A 25,086-nucleotide genomic window follows, 5' to 3' on the forward strand; every position below is an offset into this window, starting at 1 on the left:
TAGACGGCATTGCATGCTATAGAGAAATTATTCGTGAAAGTCAGTGCAGCAAACTTCATTTTCTTATTTTAAGAAATTGCCACAGCCATTCCAACCCTCAGCCATTCTACTCTTAGCAGCAGCCAACATCAAGGCAAGACTCTCTACCAGCAAAAAGATTACAACTCACTGAAAGCTCAGAATAGCATTTTTTTTTTGCCATGATCTGTTTTTTAGTTTATGTATGTTGTTTAGACACGCTATTACACCCTTAATAGACTACAGTGGATTTTGTAACTGACTTTATTGCAATATTCACTTTGTTGTGGCCTGGAGCCAAACCTGCAATATCCAAGCTATGCCTGTATTGTCCCTCTTACCCCAATAGATTGGGCAGAGGCTGCTTCTGATACCCAGTTGTATCTCTGTCATACCTAGCAAGGCCCACAATGGGCATTCATAGGTGGTTTTTCAGTGGAGGCATGCTGACTTCTGATTTAGGCCATTCTCCCATTCACAGAACTTGGCCCATTCTAAAAGGGACTATGGGAAGAGTACCACTCAGAAGTTAAAGACAAAACCAGGTTCAGGGGACACAGGCCCTCAGAAAAAGACCTCCCAAACTGCTTCATGAGCAGAGGCCGGGAGAAGGGACTTGAAAGAAGGTAGGTGGTCTGAAGACTGAGCAGGAACAGAGGTATGCTCTAACAAGCCCAGCTTTCCCTTTTCCCACACAGATCAGGCAGCTTAGCAGCCAAGGGAGAAAAATAGACTTTATTTACAAGTAATAACATTTAGAAAAGATCCATTCCTGGCCCTTAAAAACCTTCCCATCAATCCAAATCCCACCCAGTACAAGTCTAGAGAAGGTGGGGGGTGAGCTGTCCCCACCCTCCCCCACCTGGCTGTCTTGGAAAAGAGCATCCTCTGGGAACTGTGCCCTTGGATGGATGGGAGCACCTTATCCTCAGGGGCTCCCACCAGGTCAATGCCACAGACTTTCAACAAGGGCCCTTGGTAAGCCTCGCCACCAGGAACAGCAGGGACCGGGGCCTGCTCCTCCAATGGTCCCTTCTAAATACAGAGGCTGAGGAGAACTGGCTGGGCCCAAGGACCCAGTCCTCAAAGCCAGCCTCAGATCTCGTTGTCATGGAGAAGTGACTTTGCTTTGTGAAAACAGGAGGCAAAGTAGGGAGAGGACCCACACTGTTCAGGCTCATTCTGACGACATCTGTTCACCTAGTGAAGGCTCTCGTAAAGGTCCAGATACCAGGCCCAGGTGTGTCAGGCATCACTGTCTCTAGGGGTTTGGCCACGGTTGGCCTGGAAGCTGAGAGAAGGCACTGAGGGGGACAGCATCAGGCAGGGCAGCATCAGGGACACGGGCGGGGCCAACTCACTGGTACTGGTCCTTTAGTGCTTTGCCTGAAAGAGAGAAACGGTCATGTGGCTGTGATATCATCAGCTGGCTTAGGAAGACATCTTTCCGCTCCCATAGTCCTGACTAGGATCCCTTCCATGGTGCAGCTCTGGACAGATCTACCTTCAGACTACCAGTTGCTAGATGTTTCTAAGCAACTCTGGATTTTCTCAGGAGTAGAGTTGTCTGCCTCCTCTCCTCAATATTAAGCCACTGACCAAGTACCAGGAGCACCTCTCAGCCCCCAGCAGGCCTGGCCTGCCCTGGAAGCGGCCCCATACTCCCTCTGGGGCCCTGAGAGTTAAACCCTCCCTCTTCCCTGTCAGTGCCTCCACCTTGCCCTTGGCCCGAGAAGTGGCGGCGACGATGGCAGCAGCAGTGGCAGCGCTGGCTGTGGTGGTGGCAATGCGAGGGGAGCGACGGGTTCCACTGCTGGCGTTGGGAGAGGCCTTGGGCAGGGCTTTCTTTGAGGCCCCCCTCCGCAGAAGGCTGTTCCCAAGCTTCTTGGGCGTGTTGAGGATGCTGAAGGTCATAGACTGGCGGCGATCAGCCTGTGGGGAGGGGCTGTCAAATGAGGCTCACTGCTGCTTTCCCAGGCCAACCTGCTGCTCTAGGGTCTCCCTTCAGCCCCCAACTTACCTGTTTAACAGTGGGAGCTGCTCTCTGGGCCTCCGTGGTGCTCTGTTTGCGCCCTTCGTGTCGGTCCCGGGGAGTCATGGGGCGTGGGAAACAGCTGGTGGGCTTCTTAGACTATTGGGAAGAGGCCGATAGGCAGACATCAGCAAGAGGACTTCACATCCAAAGCCAGGTATCTCGAGTGAGAGGACCTATGAATCAACTGGTCCCATCAGCAGTACCTCTCACCCCACCCCCAAGGGCCAGAAGCCTCCCCCTTAACCTACTTTTCAAACGTGGTGCGCTGACCTGGCAGGCTGTGAGCTAACGTCTCCTACCTCAGGAGTGCCAGGGCCCTGGTGGGGCTCCGTGGAGACACGTTTGCGCTGCCGGGTGGTGATGCCCGTGCCCTCGGCTATCTGGGTCGGCTGCATGCTGGCTCGGCGCAGGGTCTCCTGGGGGTCACCCGTTTTCATCTCTTCGTCTGTGATGGTGGCCAGGCTCAGGGAAGGCTGTGTGAGGGGGAAGTGGTCAGTGGACCCAGGCTGGCCCGGATTCTCTTCACTGGCCTGGCACATGGGACAGCTGAAGGCTTCATGTCGCAAGAGGCCTGTTGTCTTCCCTGGCACAATGGCCACAGAAGAGGAGTCCCAGGCAAACCTCTATCTCCTGCCCACCCACAGGAACTTCACCCCTGACTCCCTCCCTTACAGCTATTCTTCTAGAAGTATCTAGTCTCCCTCCTCAGGAGGCCAGAGACCAAGGGCACTATTACTTGAGATGAGTCAGCAAGTGGCACTGAGGTGGGATGCTGAGAGGAAGGGGCGGGCCAGTGCAGGCAAGTCCCAGGCAGGTGACCCCAGGGCTCACCCTGGACTCCAGGGGGTAGCAGGTCTTCAGGTGCGGGGGGCAAACGCGGTTGCGCTGCTGCAGCTCTGCAATGCGGTTCCAGTCATCCAGCTGCTCGGGCTCATCCTGACAAGTGCCCATGTAGAAGCTGTTCCTTCCTAAAGGGGGGGGGGGGGGGGGGGGAGGGCAGGGATATTTGAGCAAGTGGGGCTGGAAGAGTGAAGGTGGAGGCAGCAGGTTGCCCACTGGCCCTGGTATCTCGCCAGCCTTTGCTGCCACCATCCTGTCCACCTCCCCCGTGGACTTCAAGCCCAGTATCCTAGAGTCCTGCTCTGCTCAGAGCTGCAGATGCAGGAGCTGCCTCACTGCATTCTCCCTGGAGAGGTCACACGGGCCATGACACCGAGAGAAAAGCCTCGAGGGCCGGGAATTTATACCCAGGGGATCTCCAAAGGACAAGAACCTCCCAGTAGAATCTGAGGGTAAAACTTGCCAGCTTGGCCCTTTGGCAGACTCTCACCGCCTGAAAAGCACTCCCTATAGCTTCTGAGCTTCACTGTCATGCTGGGAATCCCAGGCCCGTTATGTGAGCATTTCTGATTCTCCCTTGGACAGACAAGGCAGCCAGGAAGCTAGCCGTGGGTTTTTAAATGCTTGTTATTTCCCTGTGCCAGGATCTGCTTCCAGTCTAATATTTGGGTTGGGTTAGGGAACAGTCCCTACCTGGAGGGGCCCCACTGGACACCCCAGCCTGGGAGCGGCGAGCAGAGCTGCGAGTAGTGGGCCGGTATCCAGGCAGGCTGAGCAGAGCAGAGTTGCCATCATCGGGAGAGCTCAGGCGGGCTAGAGATTGGGTGGAGGAGGTGGCTCTTGGGCCGGCCTGGGAAACAGGGGCAGACTGCGTGCTATAGAAGGAGGAGTTGGCGCTGTCTGGATCTTCCACATCTGACTTCTGGAAGAAAGGACGATCTGTTGTAGTGGGTTGAGTGGGCACCTGGCATTCTATAAAGGAGCCTCCACTGTTCCCCTCCTAAAGCCCCTCAGACCCTGCTACACGGCTGTGTGTTCCCATACTGCTTTGCAAGAGTTCTTACCTGGACGTCTGCAAGAAATGGAGCTTGCTGCCAGAATCCACACAAGGTGCTGAGGTTATCGACTCTTTTCTACCCATTTCCCCCACTAAGTCTCACTGCTTTGAGGGAGGAAGGCAGAGTATATTGGACTACTTCAGAAGTGAAGTACAAAGAAATGAAGTAACTGGCCCAAACGTCAAACAGCTAGGAAGTGGGAGAACCAGAGCTCTCATGACTCCTGAGCTGGTCATGATCATCCCACGGCCTCTGCGTCCCTGGCCCACGCTTGCAGGGTCTGACCATCTTTTAGAGCTTTTCCAGATCTTGGTAGCAGAGGCCACCCTGTACCCAGAGGTGTCCCTGCTGCCCCAAACGCACCCCCGCCTCCCTAACCTTGGGATGTGGAAACGGGCCAGAGCCCTCAGGCTGGCAGGCAGCCCCCTGGCGGCCACAACACATCTCGGCTCCCCCGGGGATGTGCTGGGAAGCACAGGTTCGGCTGCAACTTCTCCATATTCTCTCCCTTCAGCCTGTACAGGGTCAGTGCTGCACATGGAGACGACACCAGCCTTACAGTCAGCAGACAGGCATCTACTTACAGTCCTGCCCTTTTCTACAAAACAGGTCCTTCTCAGAATTTCAGCTTTTCCTTCTGTAAGATACGGGCTGGTCAGCCCTGCGGCTATTTTGAGGACCCACTGGAAAGATGCCCTTAAGAAGGCATGAGCATTAATGTCCTGCAGCCCCACGCCCCCGAGCCTGACCTTGGTCATGGTGATGTTGATGATCTGTGTAGTCCGTCGACGAGCAGAGCGGGTCTTCCGGCCGGAGTCCGGGAAGATGTCCCCCAGGGAGTCCAGGCTTCTCTCCAGGGGTGGCTGACCCCGAGCCGGGATGGGGGTAAAGTAGAGACTTTCCAGGGATTCTACCTTGGGGGGCAGGCGCTGGGAGATGGGTGAAGCTGGCTCCCCCGGGATGCTGGTGCCATCTGGCTGGGTACGAGGCAGCTTGCTATAGGAAAGAAACCTGATGAGATGCCATTCCTTGGCCTAGGAAGCATTTTGTCTGTCTCTTTGCTACAAAGTGGCAAATTCTTGCATTTATTATAAACAGACCAGGTCAAGCACCCCATTTGCTGAATTTTCAGAGGTCCCAAGGAGCATCCTTGGCCTGGGCCTTCCCTTCAGTCCACTCCCATGGCCCTCTGACTCAATACTGGCAACTCCCAGACCCTGTTCTCCAGACCCATACACCCACTGCCCCAGACATCTCCGGACACCCCCACTGCTCCCCAGAGAGGGTGTCCCAAACTAAGCCCATCTGTGTGCTCCTCCTCCTGTATCTTCTATTTCAGCAAATGGGAGCAGCCTTCACCCAAACTGCCCAGTCATGAACATGGACACAATCCTACTGCTTCCCTCTCCTAATAAACCAAACCAGCAAGTCTCCTAACTGCACCCCACTCTGCCCTCACACCCTCCCCTGATCTGACATCGGCATCCGAGAGGAACCAAAGCAGTGACAAACAAGGACTCCAGCCAGGCTGCCCAGCTCTGTCACTGTGGGACCTTGAGCGAGTGACTGCCCATCTATGCTCCAATTTCATCTGTTAAATGAATTACTATTTTTCAAGTGTCTATAACAGTGACCAAGTCTTGTTAAATAACAACAAATGCTTTCAGTCTCAGCTTCTACATTGGCTATAAGGATAAGCTAAGATGAAAATCTGATCATGTACTCCATTTCAAACCCTTCTCAGGCCCCTCAAAGCGCCAGCCTCCATCAATGGGGAGTCCAGCCGAAGGCACACATACCTATGGCTCTTTGAAGACTCAGAACAGGAGTGACAACCTCCACATAGCCTTTTTATTCTTCTAAGAATAAGCTTCCAAAGGGCAAAGGGACAAGCCCAGGATACAGGCAATAGTCTCTCAATGGACAACAGACTGAGGGATGAAGGGTGCCTTCTGACCTGGTAGTGAGCGGGGTTCCCTCGCAGCTCAGATCCAGGCTGTCAATACTCAAGTCCAGCTGAGCCTTAGCCTGGGGCTCCCGGCTCTTTAAGGCGTCAGTGGCCACCTGAAACTTGCCCAGGTCTCGAAGCTGCTGGTCGGCATGGGCAACCTGGGAAGCAGAGGGCCAGGAGAGTGAAGAGAAGCCTAAGGCAAGGGTGGCTTAGGAGGGGAAGGCACAGGGCCCATTATGATGAGTAAGGGAGTCTGTCCAGCCAGATGCTTACCTGTGCCTCCAGGCTGCGCACCTGGGCGGTAAGGTGGCGGCAGGTCTGTTCGGTCTCCTTAGTCTTCAGCCCAGCCTGCTGTAGTTCTTGTCCCAGCCGCTCAGCTTCGGCTCTCAGTTCCTTGTTTTCCTTCTGCAGCTGCTCCAGGCCCCGCAGCTGCTCCTGCAGTTCTTGGTTCTGCTGCTTCTTGGCATCATAATGAGTCTTGGCTTTCTCCATCTGTGTGGCAGATGGGTAGGTAGGGCTCGGGGTGGAGAGTGGGGGATGGCAGGAGGGAGGGCACAGTGGGCCAGGGCTGGACTCCTCACCTGCAACTTGTAGTGTTCAGCTGCCTGCTCCTTCTGGCTCAGCTGGGCCTGCAGCTCCTTCAGCTGGGCCTGGAGGCGCTGGGCTTCTTGCTGGCTTTCCCCTCCCTGGGCCTGGGATGCATATGATGTGGAAGGCTGATCAGGGGGGTGGTCTGGCTACTCCATCTAAATCTGCTGACTTGCCCTAGCCTCTTGGACCCTTGGGTGTTTTCAGACTCCTACATGTTCTTTCAGGAAGTGGGAAAATCTTTATCCCCACCAACTCCAGCATACTGAACCACCACACACCTCTGCAAGGTCCACAGTCCATAGGATCTTTCCCATTCTGCTTAATGCCAATTCTGGCAGAGCTCTGACAGCCCTGCCATCACTGAATTCAAGCACAAGCTGTCTTGTGTGCTCTCCGTGAGCACACAGTCTCCCCGAGGAGGAAGGAACTGAGCCTCTCGCCGAGGTGCAGAGCACGGGACTAGGCACTTGAGATGGGAGCTCTCAGGACATGTGAACTCAATTCTCCGCAGTGACTCTGGGAAGTAACTATATCTCCATTTCAGAGTTGAAGAACTTGAGCACAGAGACTTAAGGCAATTGGCCAGGATCACAGTGGCTCAATAGCAGCGTATGATCTGACTCCAATGCCTGTGTGGGTGTTTATGAGGCTTGCACGGCCTCCTCTCCAGGCCAGACTCCTTGGGGACAGGGAATGTGTCTGATTCTCTGTCCACCAGCAAGGCCAGCAAGTGCTTAGTTTATAACAGACCCTGGACAGGATCCTCTGGCTTTACCTCTTTTACATCTAGCACCAGGAAGGCTCCCAAAAGAAGTATAACAAGCATGTTTATCATCATCATGACATGGTGCGGAACATGTGGAAATGAGCTGGGGAAATGAAGCTCTCAGCTCCCACCAATTCCTGTAGCCCACCAGGGCTCAGCGAGTCCCAGGGCCACGGACCCCATTCCTTTACTCCTAAAAGCTATGACACCCAGACTGCATAAAAAAGCACATGTTAAACCAACGGTGACAATGTTGAAAATATTAAGAATATTAAATTCCATTATAATATTACATGTGATTAACTCTAGGCCAGCACTATTCAATAGGACTTTCTGGCCATCTTCTGCCCTGTCCAACATGGTAGACATAAGCCATGTGCAGTTAATTGCTGAGCAGGGAAACTGTGGCTAGTGTGACTAAGGAACTAAAATTTTAATTATAACCACTTTAAATTTAAGTAACCACATATGGTTATTGCTACTGTAATGCAAACATCTTCCCTTCAGAGATCCCAGAAGGCACACGCAGGAAGTTCTCCAACCACAGGCAGCTCTAAGGCTGCCAGGTGCCCATGGTGCCCTCCTTGCCTCCACAACCAACACAGCCTGAGGGCTGAGAGCACCTTCCCACTCCCATCTGTCCCACCTTCAGCTTCTGCTGCTGCACTCTGCTGGCTTGGTCGTGGTCAGCTAGCTTCTTACTCAGTTCTTCCACCTGGGATAGGGAAGGGAAGAGGTGACGGGAAGACTCAGGAGGCCTTACCCTGGATGTCCAGGCAACTTTTGGGGTTTTCCCAGACCAGTCCCCAATTTTAAGAAAATAAATAAATAAATAACTTGGCTACTTTCTCTAGCCTGCGGCTCAGGCTGGCTGGGCAGGACCTGAGTGAGGTAACCCAACACGCAGGTGCTGCCAGAGCCACCTGCCCACACTCACCTCCACCCCCGGTCTGCAGGGACAGAGGCCTGCAGGGAGAGATCTACTCTGGGGAGCTAACGCCTCACCACCACCCTATTGCTGCCATTTCCAGCCCCAACTGTCCTGGGCTGGAGACAGGAATAGGGAACCTAGCATGTAACGAGCAGACATACTCATTCAATACCTTCCCAGAAACTACCAAAGCAAAAGCCCACAGATGATGAGTCCTCTTACCAATCCCCACAGGCTGTTAGGGCTGGTGCCAGCAGTGTGGTTAGTGTGGGGATCAGACTGCAGGAGACAGAGCAGGGCAGCACATGTCCACGCCCACCCAATTCCCATGGAGAGGAAGAGCAAGGGGAGGGAGGGATGAAGGGGAGCATCACAGCCACAAGCACTCCGGCTCCTCCAGGCATTCCAGAAGCTCAAGCATGAGCAGCAAAAGCGAGAGGCGAGGGCTCCATTGCTAACTGTTTGTATTCAGTTTGTCGTCTTGGGCTCCTTGAAGAAGGTGATGGGAAGAAAGGAAAGCCTGATTCCTCGGCAGGCCTGAGGTGACTGGGTAGAAGGGCTGGCAGAGAAAGGGTGCTCCCACTAAAAACCGGCTCAATAGCCTTGACATCTGGGCAGCACAGAGAAATCCTTGAGAGAGTGAGCGAGGCAGCTAGACTACACAACTCCACTAGCAGAGGCCCCTCCTGCACCTCTCAACCTTGGCCTTGCTGCTCCCGGACATCTCTATTTTCACGCCTGGGGTTAAGGCCCAAAGGGTCATCACCCATCGGCAGACATCCTGAGCTCACAACCCTCCTGCTCTGTTGGGATGCTTTGCTTATCACCTTTATGACTTCTGTGGGAAAGAAGGGAACGGAGTTAAACAAGGCCTTGGTCATTCTGCTAGTCCTCCTCATTGAGGACCCAAACTTGGAGTAGGACCTGAAGGTTTAGGAATCACAAGAACTGTCTGCGATTGGTTTAGATACGGGAAAGACGAAGCCTGCCCTACCCCTCGTCCCTGACAGGCAAATGGCAGAAAGGGCAGAAGGTGGGGAGTCCGACCTGGGACGGGTGGGATGAGGCCTGAGAGAGGGCCCAACACTCCTGGGCAGCCTGGGCCTGGATTCCATGGCTTGACCCTGCCCCCTTCACAAACAGTTCACAACGGGAGCTGGCGGAGGCAAGCTGCAGCCGGGGTCATGCACCGAGACTGGTCACCGCTTAAGCAGCCAGCATTTAGCAAGGACCCCAGGCGTTACCTGCTTAGTTTGCTCTCTCTGAAATACCTCTAGCTGTTCCACCTGTGCATGGGGGAGGAGCAATAGAGACAGAGTGAGATGGGGGATGGGGGTCAAAGAGGCACTGTTCCTGTTGTCAGGCTGACCTCACTGAAACTCTTAGAATCCCTCTCCCCCACGGGACCAGACTTTTGGTAATTGTACAGTGCCAGTTGCCTCATTCTAGTCCCCTGTGGTTCTGGGGCCCCCACAGCAGGTACACCTCATAATGTGCCTCCAGAATGAGCGCTGGCCTTCACTGTTCGACTCTCCGGGGAGAGTCTTCAGGGAAGGGGAGGCTACTGACATTTCCTTTGGGACAATAGGGGACAACAGATTTGAACTCTGCCGGCTACATCTCCTCCTCTGACACCCAGTGAGGGAGGGAGATAAGACACTGCAATAACGTGGAAGCCTGAGGCCCTGGAACGCAGAGGGAACAATGTCATCTGTCTCTCAGGCCCAGTCTTAGGAGGAGTTGAGCTTGGTGCCTTACCTGGGCAGTGAGTTTCTGTCTCTCTTCCTGGAACCGCTGTCTCTCCTCCAGAACCTTGACCTTGGCACCCTCATACTTGGAAGTCATCACCTCCAGCTCCCGGGCAGTGCTCTGTACTTCCCGCTGCATCTCAGCCAGATGGGCCTCAGCATCAGCACGCACAGCTGCCAACTCTTTGTCATATTTCTCCCGGGCCTGGTCCAGCTCCACTTCCAGAAACTGCCGGCCGAGACTGGCCTTCTCTCCCAGCCCCCGATTCTCCTCTGCTAGCAGGCCATGAGCCTCCTTCAGCATGCTCAGCTGCTCTGCATAGTTGGCCTTCTCTGCCCGCAGCTGCTGGGCTGCTCGCTCTTGCTCTGCCACCTTCTGTCGCAGGGGCATCAGTTCCCCAAGCTCCCGCTGGGCTCGCATCAGCTCTGCCCGCAGCCCACCAGCTGCCTGCTTGCTTTGCTCCAGCTCTTCACGATGGCGTTTCTCAGCAGCTGCCTGCTCAGCCTGCAGCTGCTGGCACAGGTGCTTGGCGGGCAGCAGCTCACTCACCAGGGCCTGTGTGCTGGTGTGCTCTAGCTGCAGGGCAGAGAGGGCTTGCTCCTTCTGGAAGAATTTCTCCTGCCATGTCTTTAGTTCTTGGCCCAGCTCCTCTGCTCGCTCTGCTTGTGAGGCCAGCTCCTGCCGAAGGCTCTCTGAGGCCACCCGTTGTTTCTCTGCCTCCTCCCGGAGAGTTTGGACCTCATCCCGCAGAGCAGAGCTGCGTTCCGCGGCTCTGGCACTGTTGCTGGCTGTCTCTACCTGAAGCAGGCGCAGCCTCTCTTCCAGCTTCTGGCTCTTCTCTGACTCGGCTACAACAAGCCGCTTCAACTCCTTGCTCTCACCCTCCTTCTCCAGGACCTGGCGGTTCAAGATAGACACCTCCTCCTCCAAGCTGCTGATGAGACTGTTTTTTCTCTCAGCCTCCTGCTGGCCCCGGGCCACCTGGGCCTTCCACTCCTCCTCTGCCTTGCAGTGGTCTTGGACCTTGGTGCGAAGGGTGGCCAGCTCCCTCTGTGCTGAGGCTAAGGTGTCCTGAGTGCGCCCCAACTCCTGGGCCTTCTCCCCTAACTGTCCCCGCAAAGTCTCCAGCGTGGCGGCCCGCTCCGTGTGGGAGGCGCGCTCAGACTCCAGGCTCCGCTCCAGGCTGGAGGCCTTCTCCTGACGCTCACGGCACTGCTGCCCCAGCTTGCTCGCCTCTGCCTGCAGAGCCTCCGGGCCAGGGCCTCTTCGCTTGGTCTTTCCAGGAGCCTCAGACCCACAAGTGTCCTCTCCACTGGCTGTCCCTAGAGACTGCTGGTGCTCCCCCTCCATCTTGGCCAGCTGTTTCTTCAGTTGCTCTACAGTTTGCTGAAGCTCCCCCAGTTCTGTTCTCTGGGCTGCCTCTTGCCCACGAAGCTTGGCCAGCTCCTGGTCCTTCCCTTCCTTTTCCTTCAGGGCATGGGCCAGTGCTTCCTGCAAGGTAGCAAACTCCACACGCTGCTCATTGAGGGCATTCTGCAACCGCATCTCAAGCTCTGCCTTGGCGGCCTTCTCCAGGACAAGATCGGCTTGGGCTCGGCCCCGCTCCTGGGCTAGCCGGGCCAACTCCCGCTCCTGCTCCCCACGCTCCTCCTCCTGTTGTCCCTGGCTCTCCATGAGCGCCGCCCGCAGCTTCTCCAGCTCACTGCCCATTTGCTCGGCCTCACGCTCCATAGCCTGCAGTGCAGCCTGGGTACTGCAGAACCTATGCCCCTGCTGGTCTTCCCGCCACTCTGATTCTCTGTCTCCTGCCCTTGGGGGCTCCTTGATTTGCTCAGAGGAAGTTGTTTCCTTGTGCTCACCTGCCTTGCGCACTAAGGCCTCCAGGCGGGCCACCTCCTTGCTGGTGGCAGCCATCTTCTCCTGCAGAGTGGAGAGGTCATCTGCAAGTTTCTGGGCCCGGATCTCCTTCTCCTGGACCTGCTGGTGGGCTCTGGCCAGGCTGGCATGGAGCTGGGCTAGCTCACTCTGCTGCCGGCCTATCTGGAGCTCGCTGTGCGCCTCTATCCCTGCCATCTTTTCCTTTGCCTCTCGCAGCTCCTGGCGGGACTTTTCACATTCCTCCTTCAGGGTCACCAGCTGTTCCTGGAACATGGCACCATACTGGGCCTCCTCTTTTTGGCTAGCCTCATACCGCTCACGCCATGTGGCCACCTCCTTGGCAAGCTGTTCACATTCACTCTCAGCCTCGCGCTGGGAGGCTATGGCCTCTGCCAGCTCCTGCCGCAGGGCTTCCGTCACAGCCTGATTGGCCTCCCCAAGCTGCTGTAATCGAGCCTCCAGCTCCTTGCGTCCAGCCTTCTCTTCTTCGAGCTCCTTCCGTTCCTGCTTATGTTGCTCCACCAGGCTCTGGGTCTCTGCCTCCAGCTTGGCGATACAACACTGCTGCTCTTCCAGGGCACCTGCAGCCCTGCGCTTCTCCTCTTCGAGGCCGCCCTTGGCAATCCTCAAAGACTCCTCAAGGGCCCGGACCTGCTCCTGGAGCTGGTTCTTCTCCTGGGCTACCCTTTCTTTTTCAGTTGCTTTTTGCTGCTCAGACCTCAGCTGGGCCTTTAGTTCTGTCACCTGGGCCTGGGTCTCACACTGCTCCTGGCGGGCTGCCTCGATACAGGCATGGAGTTCCTCCACCTTTTGGCTCAGCTCTGCTTTCTCCCGCTGGGCCTGTGTCACTGAGGTCTGGGCACTGTCCCGGGCTTCATTAGCAGCCTGAAGTTGCTGCTGGAGCACCTCTAGTTTGGCAGCCTTCTCCTTCTCCAGTGCCTCTACTTGCTGGAGGGCTGAATCCTTCTCCTTTAAGGAGGCCTCCCGCTCCTCAGCAGCAGTGGCCAGCTGCTGGGAGTGGTCTCGCCTGGTGGCCTCCAGCTCCTTGGTGGCCTCCTCCAACTGCTGCTCCTTCTGTTTCAGGCTGGTGTTCAGCTGCTCCACCTGGTGGCGGAGGTCCTGGGAGACCTGCTCTTGCTTCTGAAGGGTCTGGTTTAGCTGGGCCTGATCCTTTTGGGCCTGCTGCTTCAAGCCAGCCAGTTCTTGATTCTGCTGCTGGAGAGTAGCATTGAGGGTTGTGAGCTCGGAGGTCAGTGTGGCCACCTGGGCAGACAACTGGGCCCCCTGAGCCTGGGAGGCCTTCTCCAGTTCCTCCTTGGCCTGTCTGGTGTTGGATAGAGAGCTCTGCAGCTCAGCAATCAGGCCAGCCAGCTGCTGCTTTTCTTCTTCAAAGTGGCCCCGCTCAGCAAGCAGCTTGGCTTCCTGCTGGCCCCGCTCGGTCTCCAGAACTTCCACCCTGGTTTGGAGCTGGGAGTTGTCTGCAGCAAGAGTGGCTGCCTCTTGCTTCAGGGTTTCCAGCTGGTGAGAAAGATAAATTGGGATGAGCATGATTCCTGTCACCAGGGCCCTTTAATGTGCTAAACATGGCCCACACCAACCCCAGCACACAACGTTCAGGTCTTACAGTTGCAAAGATGCATTCCTACCTGCAAGACGTCACCCAGCACCTCACCCTTCTCCTGGGGTGGGTTCTCCTGTAGCCGGGCCAAATGTTCTTCCAGCTGTGAAAGTTTTCCCTGAAGGATCTCATTCTTCTCTTCAAGGCATTTCTGGGAGTAAAAGAGCTCCGCATGAACAGAAGTGGAAGAGGCCCTGGATGGCCCCCCAAGCCCTTGTGAACATCAACCAAACATAAGGCCCTATCACCTTGTTACCAAGATCTCCTTTGCCCTCACCTAGGGAAAAACCCTCAGAAATCATGGATCTGGGACCATGAGAGATCTGCCTTTTAGCCCTAGCTAGAGGGCTAAATTAAGTGAGGTGACCCAACTTTTTCTTCTCCAAGGCCAGTTTACTTCAAATTTCTTCCCTGTATACCTTTCCTCAAGGAAGACTTAACTTCCAGATTATCCAAATACCCATCCAGCTGAAAAACATACCCTGCCCCTCTGGGCATCAATAGCAGCAGCAGCCACAGCACCACCCACTCCTGTACCCCCACTTCCCCTCACTGCTCACTAAGCACTGACAACAGGCCAGGCACTGGGTGCCTTTCTGAATTTCAAACCCACACAGGAGATCCGAGAGACAGTTGTTATAAACCTCTTTTACAGAGCAAGAATCTGAAGCTCATTTGTTAAATGGCTTGGCCCAGGGCTACATGGTTAATAAACAGCAGAACCGAGTTCCTAATTAACAATTAGCAATAATAATAGCAACTAATTCACTGAGAGCCTACTTTGCACCACACAGTGTGTTAAGTGCTTTCTATGTATTATTATCTTACAATGATTGATGAGGCAGCTACTCGTTCTTTTTCCCATTTTCAGGAAAGGATGCTTAGAGAGAAGGAGATCAAGTAACTTGTCCAAGATCCACACCTTGTAAATAGCAGAGACAAGATTCAAAGGTGTATTGGACTTCTAAGCCCACAGTTCTTCCATTACAGCACACTATTAAACCTTGAACAGAAGTCACCTTAATTCCCAAAGGCCCAAAGGAAGAGCGCGTCAAACAGAATTCAACTCTGAACATTGCTCAAGACCGTGGCCCTAATACCCCGAAACAGTTTTACCTTATCCTGCAGGGCTGTGCTGAACTCCTTCTCAAGATGGGCCTGCTTCTTCCCCCACTCCTGAGTGGCCTTGCTGTGCTCCTCTGTCAAGTCATTGAGGGCGCCCTGCAGCTGCTGTAGGTGACTGGCAAATTCGCGCAGCTGAGATAAGACAAATCAGAAGCCCCATTACTCAGAGTCAGAACTGGTACCATCACTGCTGCTTGCTCAAGAACTCCAGGACTTGATCCTCTGATGATTCTGTCCACCTGGATCACATCCCTAACTTGGGACTACAGATCAAAATTTAGGGCTACCACCAATTATGGGACAAGGAAAGGGGCAAAGTATGCAGGTCTCTGGAGAGACAAAGGCACCAAACGGGAAATTTAAGAACAGGAAATTCTTCTCAACTTCCTCTTGGTTAATTATCCAGAAAAACTCAACTGCAAGGGGCCTCCAGGTGGGGGCATAACACACCTTAAAGGAAAGGTCCCCATTCTCCTCAGAGAGCTGGTTAATTTTGCGGTCCATCTGGCTCTTCTCTGTCTTCAGGTCCTGGCACTGCTTCAGAGTTTCATGGAGCCGCATGGTAAGGCTGTAAGGGAGGAGCAGTGAGAAAAGAGGGTGTCCCTCGCGGGTACGGGTGGGGCAGGGAGCTCGGAAGGAGGCAGAGAGAACGCTACCTCTCATTCTTGCCACGGAGCTCCTCGATCTCCTTAGGCTCCAGTGGACTGGCCGCCTGCTTCTCGTTCAGCAGAGCCAGGCGGTCAATGCGCTGCTGCATCATGGCTATCTGTGCATCTGAGGAGACCAGGGGAGGGGAGAGTCAGTGCAGAACTAAGGGAGAAGGGAGAACGAGGAGGAAACATCCAGCCCAAGGGAAAGGGAAGATGGAGGCAAGGACAGAACCAGTTTCCAGGTCAGCCTGACAGGCCCAGGGCCAGCAGAGGGCCGTACCTCAGACAAGCCCATTGCTCCCTGGAAGGAAATCCCAGGTGCTGCCCACTCGTACACACTGTGCGCCAGTACCCACCCCTCTCGGTGAGGAGCTTGCGGTTCTCAGCCAGCTCCAGCTCCAGCTCATCTCTATTATTTCTCTCATCTGCAAGCTGCTTCTTCAGCCGTCTCATCTGGAACTGTGGGGTTTGCAGGATGTCACCCATGGGGGAGGCTGGAGAAGCTGAGAGGAAGCTAAGGAAAGAGATAGCCCAGATGTCATGGTCATCTTCAGGTATAAGACTTGAAGTGACCAGCAACAGGCAGGAATGGGGAAGCAGGGCACTATGGATGTGAGCACTGAATGGGAGACTCATACACCCAGGTTCTTATGACATGACCTTAAGGAAATCATTCCTTTTCCAAGTCAATAAATAAACGGGGAGGGAGGTATTCTCCTTGCCTCTGCAGAGCTGCACTGAGAGAAGGGACTTCAGTGTAACCAACAAAGGAAGGAATTCCATAGACAGGGAACAATCTTTGAGAGAGGCCTTCTGCCCAAGACAGATCCCAACCAATTTCCCCAGTTAGTACTGCAGCAGGTGAGGACATCCCAGCCTGACCGGATGCTTGCAAGCACCTCTGATGGCGTAAGGGTGCTCAGCAGCTTAGAGTCTGGGAGGGAGGGAGGGAGTTCAGGACTGAATGCTGAGGCCCTGTCCCAGTAAAGAGGCTCAGCACATACTTGTTCCCACTGGAAGAGGCCACCTTCTGTAGCTCTAGAAAGCGAACCTCCTTCCGGGCCTGGTGGCTGGGTGGAGAGAGTTCTTCCGAGATGGAGCTAGAAGGGACAGGAGCTGGGGGAAGGAACAGACAAACCACAGAGGTTAGTAAAAGGGTGAACAGATTTGTATCTTTTCACAATTTAAGAACTCCTCTTGGGAGCGCACACATATGTAAGCTACAGAAGGCGGCCACTGGGCAGAACCTAAGCAGGGTCTTCTCAGCCCCAACAACCTCTTGGGTCAGCTACTAGCCTCCTTTCTGAACTCCTCCAATCTAAAATCTTGCACCGCCACACACTTTCTCAAAACCTTCTCTTTCCTTGGTTCCATGATCACTTTCACATGGTTCTCCTATTTCTAAACACTCACTCTTATTAGCCCCCTCATCTGCTCCTTCCTCCTCCACCCATCTTCTAAGCCCTCAGTGTTCAGACGGGGCCTCCTTCTCTGCTCACAACTTCAATGGCCAGCCATACTCTGACTTGCAAACCCATAACTTGGCCCGGAGCCTCTCCTCTCACATTTCCAACATCACCTGAAGGGCTCATGAGGAACCTGAATATGAGGAACATCAAATTCAGCAGCTGGAAGAGAATGGCTGAGACCCAAGTCTCACATCCTATCAACACCGATGGCCTCCTCACCAGAGGAAGGTGGAGCTATCACTCTTTCTACTGTGCTTCCAGCTAGACATCTGGTAAAACTGGCTCCTCTCTGTCCCAGCACTTATCCCTTATCATACCTACTGAGTTTAGGTCTCTGCTTTCTCAGCTAGAACAAGAGCTGAATGTGGAGAAAAAAACATCTTTTAAGACTGTGCTCCTAGATTCTAAACCAGGAGTAATGATTGTTAAGATAAATTTTAAAAAGCCTTGGCAATGTGGCTTAATGGTACAGCATGGGTCACGGATTCCATTCCTGGTCAAGGATACGTACCTGGGTTGCAGATTCCATCCCAGGCCCCAATTGGGGCGCATGTGGAAAGCAGCCCATACATGTGTATCTCTCACATCAATGTTTCTCTCTCTCTCTCCCTTACCTCCCTTCAGCTCTCGTTAAAAGTCAATGGGAAAAAATCCTCGGGCAGACCAGGCTGCAGTGGCTCAGTGGTTGAGCGTTGACCTATGAACGTCACGGTTCGATTCCCAGTCAGGGCACATGCCCAGGTTGCAGGCTCGATCCCCAGTAGGGGGTGTGCAGGACACAGCCGATTAATGATTCTCTCTCATCATTGATGTTGCTATCTCTCTCCCTCTCCCTTCCTCTTTGAAATCAATAAAAAATATATTTTTTTAAATCCTTAGGTGAGGATTAAAAAGTGTGTGTGTGTGGTGGTGGTGATGTGATCAAGGAGAACGTAACAATAGACAAGATCACTTATAAAAAGGTTCTGCTTGAATGCTGCCAAGCAGTTAGAAGTAGTTCTGTATGAACTGGGATGATGGCAACAGGGCCCAGAAATAAACCTACGCCGTTACACAGTTTTTCCTGAGGACCAACTCTGTGTCTTGTTGTAGACACAGAAACAGCCTCCTTCCTCAACAACTCCGGATCCCAGTTCAGAGAAGAGGTGATCCTCAGAAGTGGTCTCTATTTACCTTTTTGCAAGAAGTTCTCTAGGTCCTCATTCAGGTTTAGTCCATCTTCATGGTCTAGCACAAATTTCAGGATGGCGGCTAACTCAGCCTAGGCCACAAAGAGAAAGAGTAACAGATAAGTATTAGGGACACCTGAAGGGATGGAGATCACCACTTGACAGTGCCAGCCCCAGAAGTCTATAGGCGCCCATTCTTCCTCTAAGAGCTGGAAGCCCCATGGTCCAGCAGAGAACATTCCACTAGAGACGTATTCCCACTCCCTTCTCCTCCCTAAATATCCACGCAGGGTTAGTTTCCAACTGACTTCACTCTGACCAGAGAAGAGAACAGGAAGAAAAGTAAAGTGCTGAGAAAGCTTTAGCATGACTATTCTGGTCTCTTTCCCGCTGACCCTCACTGTTCTTGTTTATCTAGGTGAGAACACCTCAGGGCTCAGCCAAAGCTTATCCACCAGCTCAGCGGTAAAATCTTCCCTTCTTTGTCTGAATTCCAAAGTTACAGAATTAATTTAATTTTCCTGGCTAACTCTGCTGTATTCCTTATTCTTCTAGAATCTCTTCCTACCAACTCTATGACCAGCTTGGAGCAGAGAAAAGGTTGAAGGGAGGAAGAAACCACCTGTTCCTTCCATGCCACACCATCCCCAATATGAGCCATGAGCTGAGTACAAAATGGAATGATTCAACATTTCTACCGTTATGTGAAAGGCCACCACTCTCTAGACACTGTCCCCTCAGTCACCTACAGTATATCCACTCTGGATTCTAGCTGCTTCTGCTCTGGGAAATAAAAAGAGCAGCTGCTCATGTAGGAACCAAGGCCAACACCAGAATCTGTATGGCAAGTAGCTCCTGGAAACCAGGTCAATTCGCTCTCTAATGAAGCAGATGCACCAACTCCTCTTCACTTGGGGGCCATGTAGAGAAGGGGAAAGGAGGTAACACTGAGCTAGAATGTCAGGGTGGACAGACATTCTCTCTAACTAATCCTTTCTACTCAAGGATAGCCTTTAAAAGTTAGCAGTTATGCCCTAGCTGGTTTGGCTCAGTGGATAGAGCATTGGCCTGTGGACTGAAAGGTCCCAGCTTCAACTCCAGTCAAGAGCACATGCTTGGGTTGTAAGCTCGATTCCCAGTAGGGGGCATGCAGGAGGCAGCCGATCAATGATTCTCATTATCAATGTTTCTTCTCTCTCTCCCTTCCTTTCTGAAATCAATAAAAATATATATTTTTAAAAAGGTAGTAGTTATCTCTGGGAATGGAATTATTGGCAACCGTTACTTCCTTCTTCATGCTTTTCAATATTTTTCAGACTTTCTAAATCAGTGTTTCCCAAACTTTTGACATATGTGTACCCCTTCTATAATTTTCGTAACGCTGAGTACCCCTCGTACTCATGAGAACGTAGAATTAGGCGCAGCTAAGCACGGTGCAGTGCATATCCCCACCAAACTCCGGTGCAACCCGTACCCCCACCAAACCCTTCCCGTACCCCTGGGGGTACGCGTACCACACTTTGGGAAACACTGTAAATGCAGGCTAGGTCTGCTAGGTAGAGTGAAGGCACAAGGGCTTACCTGAATCTTATAGTCAAACTGTTCCCAGTCCCTGGGACTTTTGGAGCTCATGGTGCACTGGTATAGGAGCAACATGGTTATCTAGGAACCAGACAGGAGGCAATCACTGAGCAGAGCCCCTCTCTCTTCTCACTGCCCCTCTCCCCGCCCCTCTCCCTCACCGCCCAGGCTATTCTGGAGACTCTTCCAAAGCTCCTAGAACTCAGCAGCCCAGGCCACTGCCCTTACACTGCACCAGGTAACACTTGAGGACTCAATGCCTACGTGCAAAAAGCCATGTGCCAGGATTCCTGCACAGCTAAATACCTGGACTCATGGAACCCTCTAGGCCAGCACCCGGACAGGAGAAGGAATGAAGTAGACTGAGCTAAAAAGAAAAATATGACAACAGCTGGATGAGGCCTGACTCCTGCCAAGTCTCCACTGAAGTCCACAGTAATGGTCTAGTAAACTCTGTCATATGGCATGGTCTCCTAGAATCTTTGGGCTAAATTAGCCCCTGCCTCATCCAGGTAGCTATCAAAACCTACCTCAAACCTCCACAAGCCCCAGAAATAAAGCCCCCACCATTTCCTCTGGGTTAAGAGAAGGCTTTGCAGGTCCTTCTGATGCTACCCTTCTGCCCCATCTGGTGTTCAATAGCTACCTTGGCCAGTTCCAACTCTGACCCCTCCATCACCTTCTGCACTGACACCAGGCATTCCGGGGAAGATGGATGCTTTCGGTTTTCTGTAATGACAATGTAGATAAGAGGTGAACTTCCTATAGGTGATTCCTGAGATCATCAGAACATCTCAGAGTCGGAGCAGATGTTCTGGTCTCTGTCTCTGGTGGGGATAGAAGACAGAGGGCTCCTTACTCCTGTCCTTTCTCCCCAACATACATGTTTCCACCTGAAGTGAGTTCTATCCTAGGTGAGTCCAACGATTACAGGGATAGTTCCTGCAGAAAGCAGGCTGGATTCACAGCAGCGCTGGGGCATAGCACTGCATTCACCCATCCACACACAACTGCTCAGCCCTACAGAGGAGCCAAAGATTCCAGGTCACTCCAGCCCTGGCTGGTGTTGCTCAATAGTTAGAGAGTCAGCCCAAACACTGAAAGGTTTCAGGTTCAATTCCTAGTGGAGCGCATGTACCTGAGTTGCAGATTTGATCTGCCCAAGTCGGGGTGTGTGGGAGGTGGCCAATCAATGTTTCTCTTGCATTGACGTTTTTCTCTCTCTCTCCCAACTTCCTTCCCTTCCACTCCCTCTAAAACCAATGGAAAGGGTATCTTTAAGTGAGGGTTAACAAAACAAAACAACAATAAAAGACACTCCTTCCAACTGAGGTCCCAGAGGAAACCTGCAGCTGAGTCACATGGGGAAGACTGGGGATATTTGGTTCTTATGCTGCCAGAGGGTCTGGGCTCAATTACTAACACCTTGCTTTATCTAAATCCATTCTTACCTTTCCTTTAATTCTCTGGAGGTGGAGAAAGCAGATAATGAGCACTGTGCCAGAAACTTTGCACGTGATCTTATTTAATCTACCCAAAACTTAGAGCAATTATTATTATTTCCATTTTATAGACAGGGAATCTATATCCAGAAAGGTCACACAGCAGTGAGTAGAAGGGCCAAAATATCAACTTAAGTCTGCCTCTGCCCCTATACTATTTCCTAAGCAATTAATTTAAAGTTACCCAAGAAAAATGTTTTTCTTGCAAAAAGGGTAACAGAGATGCCTCCCTCACCTCCATCTCCTTGCAGACGAGGAGTCCTAAAAACTGACCCTCTGGCTGTAGCTGGAGCTCTGGGACTGAGCTAGTGTGAGCATCACAGACCCAGGGCGCTGACCCAGCTGTATTCCTCTCTGTGCACAGAGTAGACAGCCCTGGGCCTTTGCTCCTCCAGATACCTCTTAACTGGTTCCTCTGGACTCTCAAGAGCTGAGTGGGCAGCTCCTTCCCAGCTAGATAAGAAAGTACTTACTCTGCAGAAAGCTGCACACGAAGTCCAGTCTCTCTGGCACTGGCTGTTGCCCGATTAGTTGCCCCTCCTCAGTGCTGTGGCTAGAAAAAGAGCAAGTATTAGGACCAGATCACTTAGCAGTCCTTCCCTCCTTGTTACTACATCACATACTACCTTCCCATTTCATCAGGCTTGGTCTGCACTGGATTTGGGAAAAAACCTAACCAGATGCTAGAGACGGGAGAAGGGACCAAGGCACCATTTATTCAGAACTGTGTGGCGGGTGGCAAGTGGGGACTTGAGGCATGAGGTCCCTCTGGAAAGAGCACCCTGACATCCCATTTGTGAATACAGTAATGCACCACTTAACAACGAGGATACATTCTGAGAAAAGCGTTATTAGGCGATTTCATTGTGTGCGAACATCATAGAGTGCACTTACATAAATGTAGATGGTACCGCCTCCTACACACCTAGGCTGTATGATTAACCTATAGCTCCTAGGCTACAAGTCTATACAGCATGTTCAGACTGCTAACAGTGTAACAAGACATGGTGTTTTATAAAAAATGTTTTAATAATTAGAATAAGTATACTTTAAAATAATAATAGTAAATACATAAACCAGTTTACTATCAAGTATTATGTACTGTACATATCTGTGTGTGCTACACTTTCATACCACAGGCAGCACAGGTTTGTTTACACCAGCATGACCACAAACACACAAATAACGCACCGCGCCATATGACATTACAATGGCTATGATATCACTAGGCCAGCAATTTTCAAATTTTTCATCTTATGGCACATATAAAATAATTAGTAAATTCTGCAACACACCAAAAAACATATTTTTTGCCAACCTGACAGAACGACTAGGTATCATTTTGATTCACTCACACCAATGGCTATTGTTGTGTGGGCTGCTGTCATTTTTTATTTGCTAATCTAAGAGAAAAGAAGTCAGAAGTGCCCCCGAGTAGTCAGGCATTGCACATTTTCAAAATTCTTGTGGCACACAATTGAAAATCACTGCACTAGGCAATAGGAATTTTTCAGCTCCATTATAATTTTATGATGCCACTATCATAGATGTGGTCTGTTTTTGACCGAAATATCATTTACACAGCATAGCTGTATTTTAAAAAGTACAATTTGAAAGTACTATTGAGTAATTATTTCTGTAAACATTTCATAATTTAACCCTAAGTATTACATTCAATAATCATGGAGAAAGCTTTGAAAGGCAATGGATTAAAGTGTCAGTATATTAAGTAGAGATTATATTTTATTTTTTTAAGACTTTTTCGTGCTATTTTAAAATATATATTATTTTATTAATTTTTTACAGAGAGGAAGAGAGAGGGATAGAGAGTTAGAAATATCAATGAGAGAGAAACATCTATCTGCTGTCTCCTGCACACCCCCTACTGGGAATGTGCCCACAACCAAGGTACCTGTCCTTGACCGGAATTGAACCCGAGACCTTTCAGTCCGCAGGCCGACGCTCTATCCACTGAGCCAAACCGGTTTTGGCTTAAGTAGAGATTTTAAAGACCGACAATTCTGATTATTTTGGACGCTTCAATGTGTGGAAGAAGCTAGTGATATAAATGTCTAAAAGAATACCAGAGAGTAAGTAAATATTGGTTTATATATAAATCCCTATATAAATGAAATGTAAATAAATTTTGTAAGCATTAAAAAAAAAAGCACTGTGGGAAAAGGAACAAAAATTGATGGAGGCAACAGAGATAAATGGGAAGCTAAGTTCAATAATTAGGAATGGCTTAAGTAAAGGTCAAAGGTCAGGACACCTGGGAAACCTGGCTAGAATAAGAGCGACAGAGGATGATGGAAAGGAGAAGAAAAAACAGGTCCAAGAACTGAAAGAACCAGAGGGAACAAGGCCCTGAAGTGACAGAGCAAAGTTCAACACACTAGGCTGAAGGCTGATGTAGCAAAAGCCTCCCAGAGGCCAGAACAAGGGACAATCACTTGATCTGCGGCTGTCACGGTGCTTATTTAACTGGAAGGTAAGCCAAGTGCAAAGAGAGCAATGAGGACTGGAGGCAGCAGGGGGAGCTCTCACACAGCCCAGGCCCCTAGCTCCCGGGGCTCAGTCTTAACTGCAGTTTCATTTTCAAAGTTGAACAATCTTCTATGATTAAAAGGTCTCAAGCTCCTCAGAACATCAATCTCCAGGTTTCAACCAATTTTCCGGAAGGCAGGGAAGGCTTCAGAACCTTCCAGTGCCAGACATTCTCAAGAGTTTCTACATCACTCACGGTACAACTGCATCACTTAAAATTGACCACTCTAACTGTGCAAGTTGAAAGCCAGGAATATATAGCAAGTGCTCAGTATATGTGCTGACAGCATGTTACAGAACGATCTCTTCCCCCCACCCCCACCCCCATCTAAAACTCAGGCAACATGTTACAGAACAATTTGGAAGGTGGGCATCTTGAATTTTGAACTCCCTATGAAAATTCCCCAAGTTCTCAGCCTAAACAAAGGCACACATCGCTACCACTGGATACATCTACTGTTCTTGTCATCAGGCCAAGGAAAATTTATCTTTTCAAAAGCTAAAGCTCCTTGATCTATTCTTAAGTCAGGAAAAAAAAAAAGAAAAAAAAAGCAGGCTGTACCCTATTGTATGTCATAACATGAGGCATATTATACCTGGCTGCTTCTCTTTTAGTGAAGTTAAACAGTGAGGTAGGTCCTGGCTACAGGACAACAAACAGCTTATCAAATGCTAATTAACCTCACAAAGCAAGGTAAAGGAGGCAGATGAACACCAATAGAAATGCTTTAATGGCTGCGTATCTGTGCTTTGCTAACAAGTTAGAGATGAGATTTTTAAGTGCTTTTTATTTCCCATGAGTACAAGAGCTTCCCCTTTCTTCTTAGCCCTAGACGCAGTGTTTCCCAAACTTCTGATATATGTGTACCCCTTCTATAATTTTCGTAACGCTGAGTACCCCTCGTATTCATGAGAACGTAAAATTAGGCGCAGCTAAGCACGGTGCAGTGCATATCCCCACCAAACTCCGGTGCAACCCGTACCCCCACCAAACTCTTCCCGTATCCCTGGGGGTACGCGTACCACACTTTGGGAAACACTGCGGCCTAGAGGATGCAAAGAAGGCTTGTGAGATAAGGATGAGTCACAAAAAGAGAGCTGTTGAAGACTCCTATTGAGATTAGACAGGGAGCCCCAGAGCAGGCTCTTGGAAAACTCGGAGGTTCTTCTGCACAAGAGGGAGGAAGCCTTCGGGAGAACAAGAGTGAAACTTCCCCCATAGAGAACCATGGTGACTGCAGGATGAGGTCAATGTGTTCTTGCCTCTGGGTCCCACACTGCCTTATGCCATCCCAATACTGTCCACACTTTCTGGTCACAGAAGTCACCAAGGCAAGGGAGCAAATGGCAGTCCCCACTCCAGCACACAGCTTTGCTTGAGAGGCCCGAGAGAGAAGTGGTGCACACTCACATGCTGCCAATGATCTTGATGAAGACACTGCAGTCCTGCAGCTGCAGCAAGGCCTCCACAGGGTCAGCCACATGCAGACCATTCACCTGTGAGACAAAGGAAAGAGCCCAGAGAAGCTGTCATAAGTACCAGAGCACTGTGGTTCATGCCTTCCCCAGATGCTGACAATTCTCTGCTCATTGCAAGTGCCTGTAGTT

The 25,086-nt window shown here is 51.4% G+C and overlaps 1 protein-coding gene across 1 annotated transcript in view; it reads right to left on the reverse strand.

The window, feature by feature from the left end:
* Positions 1-734: 734 nt before the first annotated feature.
* NUMA1 (nuclear mitotic apparatus protein 1) overlaps positions 735-25,086 on the reverse strand; it is a 37,402-nt gene continuing 13,050 nt past the window's right edge. The window contains 25 exon segments of the mRNA XM_045577777.1: positions 735-1,404; positions 1,735-1,950; positions 2,039-2,149; positions 2,353-2,526; positions 2,885-3,022; positions 3,024-3,073; positions 3,587-3,815; positions 4,701-4,947; positions 5,909-6,060; positions 6,176-6,394; positions 6,484-6,594; positions 7,906-7,974; positions 9,435-9,476; positions 9,949-13,335; positions 13,464-13,586; positions 14,552-14,692; positions 15,011-15,128; positions 15,217-15,334; positions 15,567-15,724; positions 16,215-16,326; positions 17,853-17,940; positions 19,430-19,510; positions 20,076-20,158; positions 21,405-21,484; positions 24,890-24,975. Coding sequence (XP_045433733.1) covers positions 1,393-1,404; positions 1,735-1,950; positions 2,039-2,149; positions 2,353-2,526; positions 2,885-3,022; positions 3,024-3,073; positions 3,587-3,815; positions 4,701-4,947; positions 5,909-6,060; positions 6,176-6,394; positions 6,484-6,594; positions 7,906-7,974; positions 9,435-9,476; positions 9,949-13,335; positions 13,464-13,586; positions 14,552-14,692; positions 15,011-15,128; positions 15,217-15,334; positions 15,567-15,724; positions 16,215-16,326; positions 17,853-17,940; positions 19,430-19,510; positions 20,076-20,158; positions 21,405-21,484; positions 24,890-24,975 — 6,345 coding nt within the window. The 3' untranslated portion in view covers positions 735-1,392.

The sequence above is a fragment of the Pipistrellus kuhlii genome, unplaced genomic scaffold (assembly GCF_014108245.1).
Source record: "Pipistrellus kuhlii isolate mPipKuh1 unplaced genomic scaffold, mPipKuh1.p scaffold_m20_p_9, whole genome shotgun sequence".
NCBI classification, from domain to species: Eukaryota; Metazoa; Chordata; class Mammalia; order Chiroptera; family Vespertilionidae; genus Pipistrellus; species Pipistrellus kuhlii.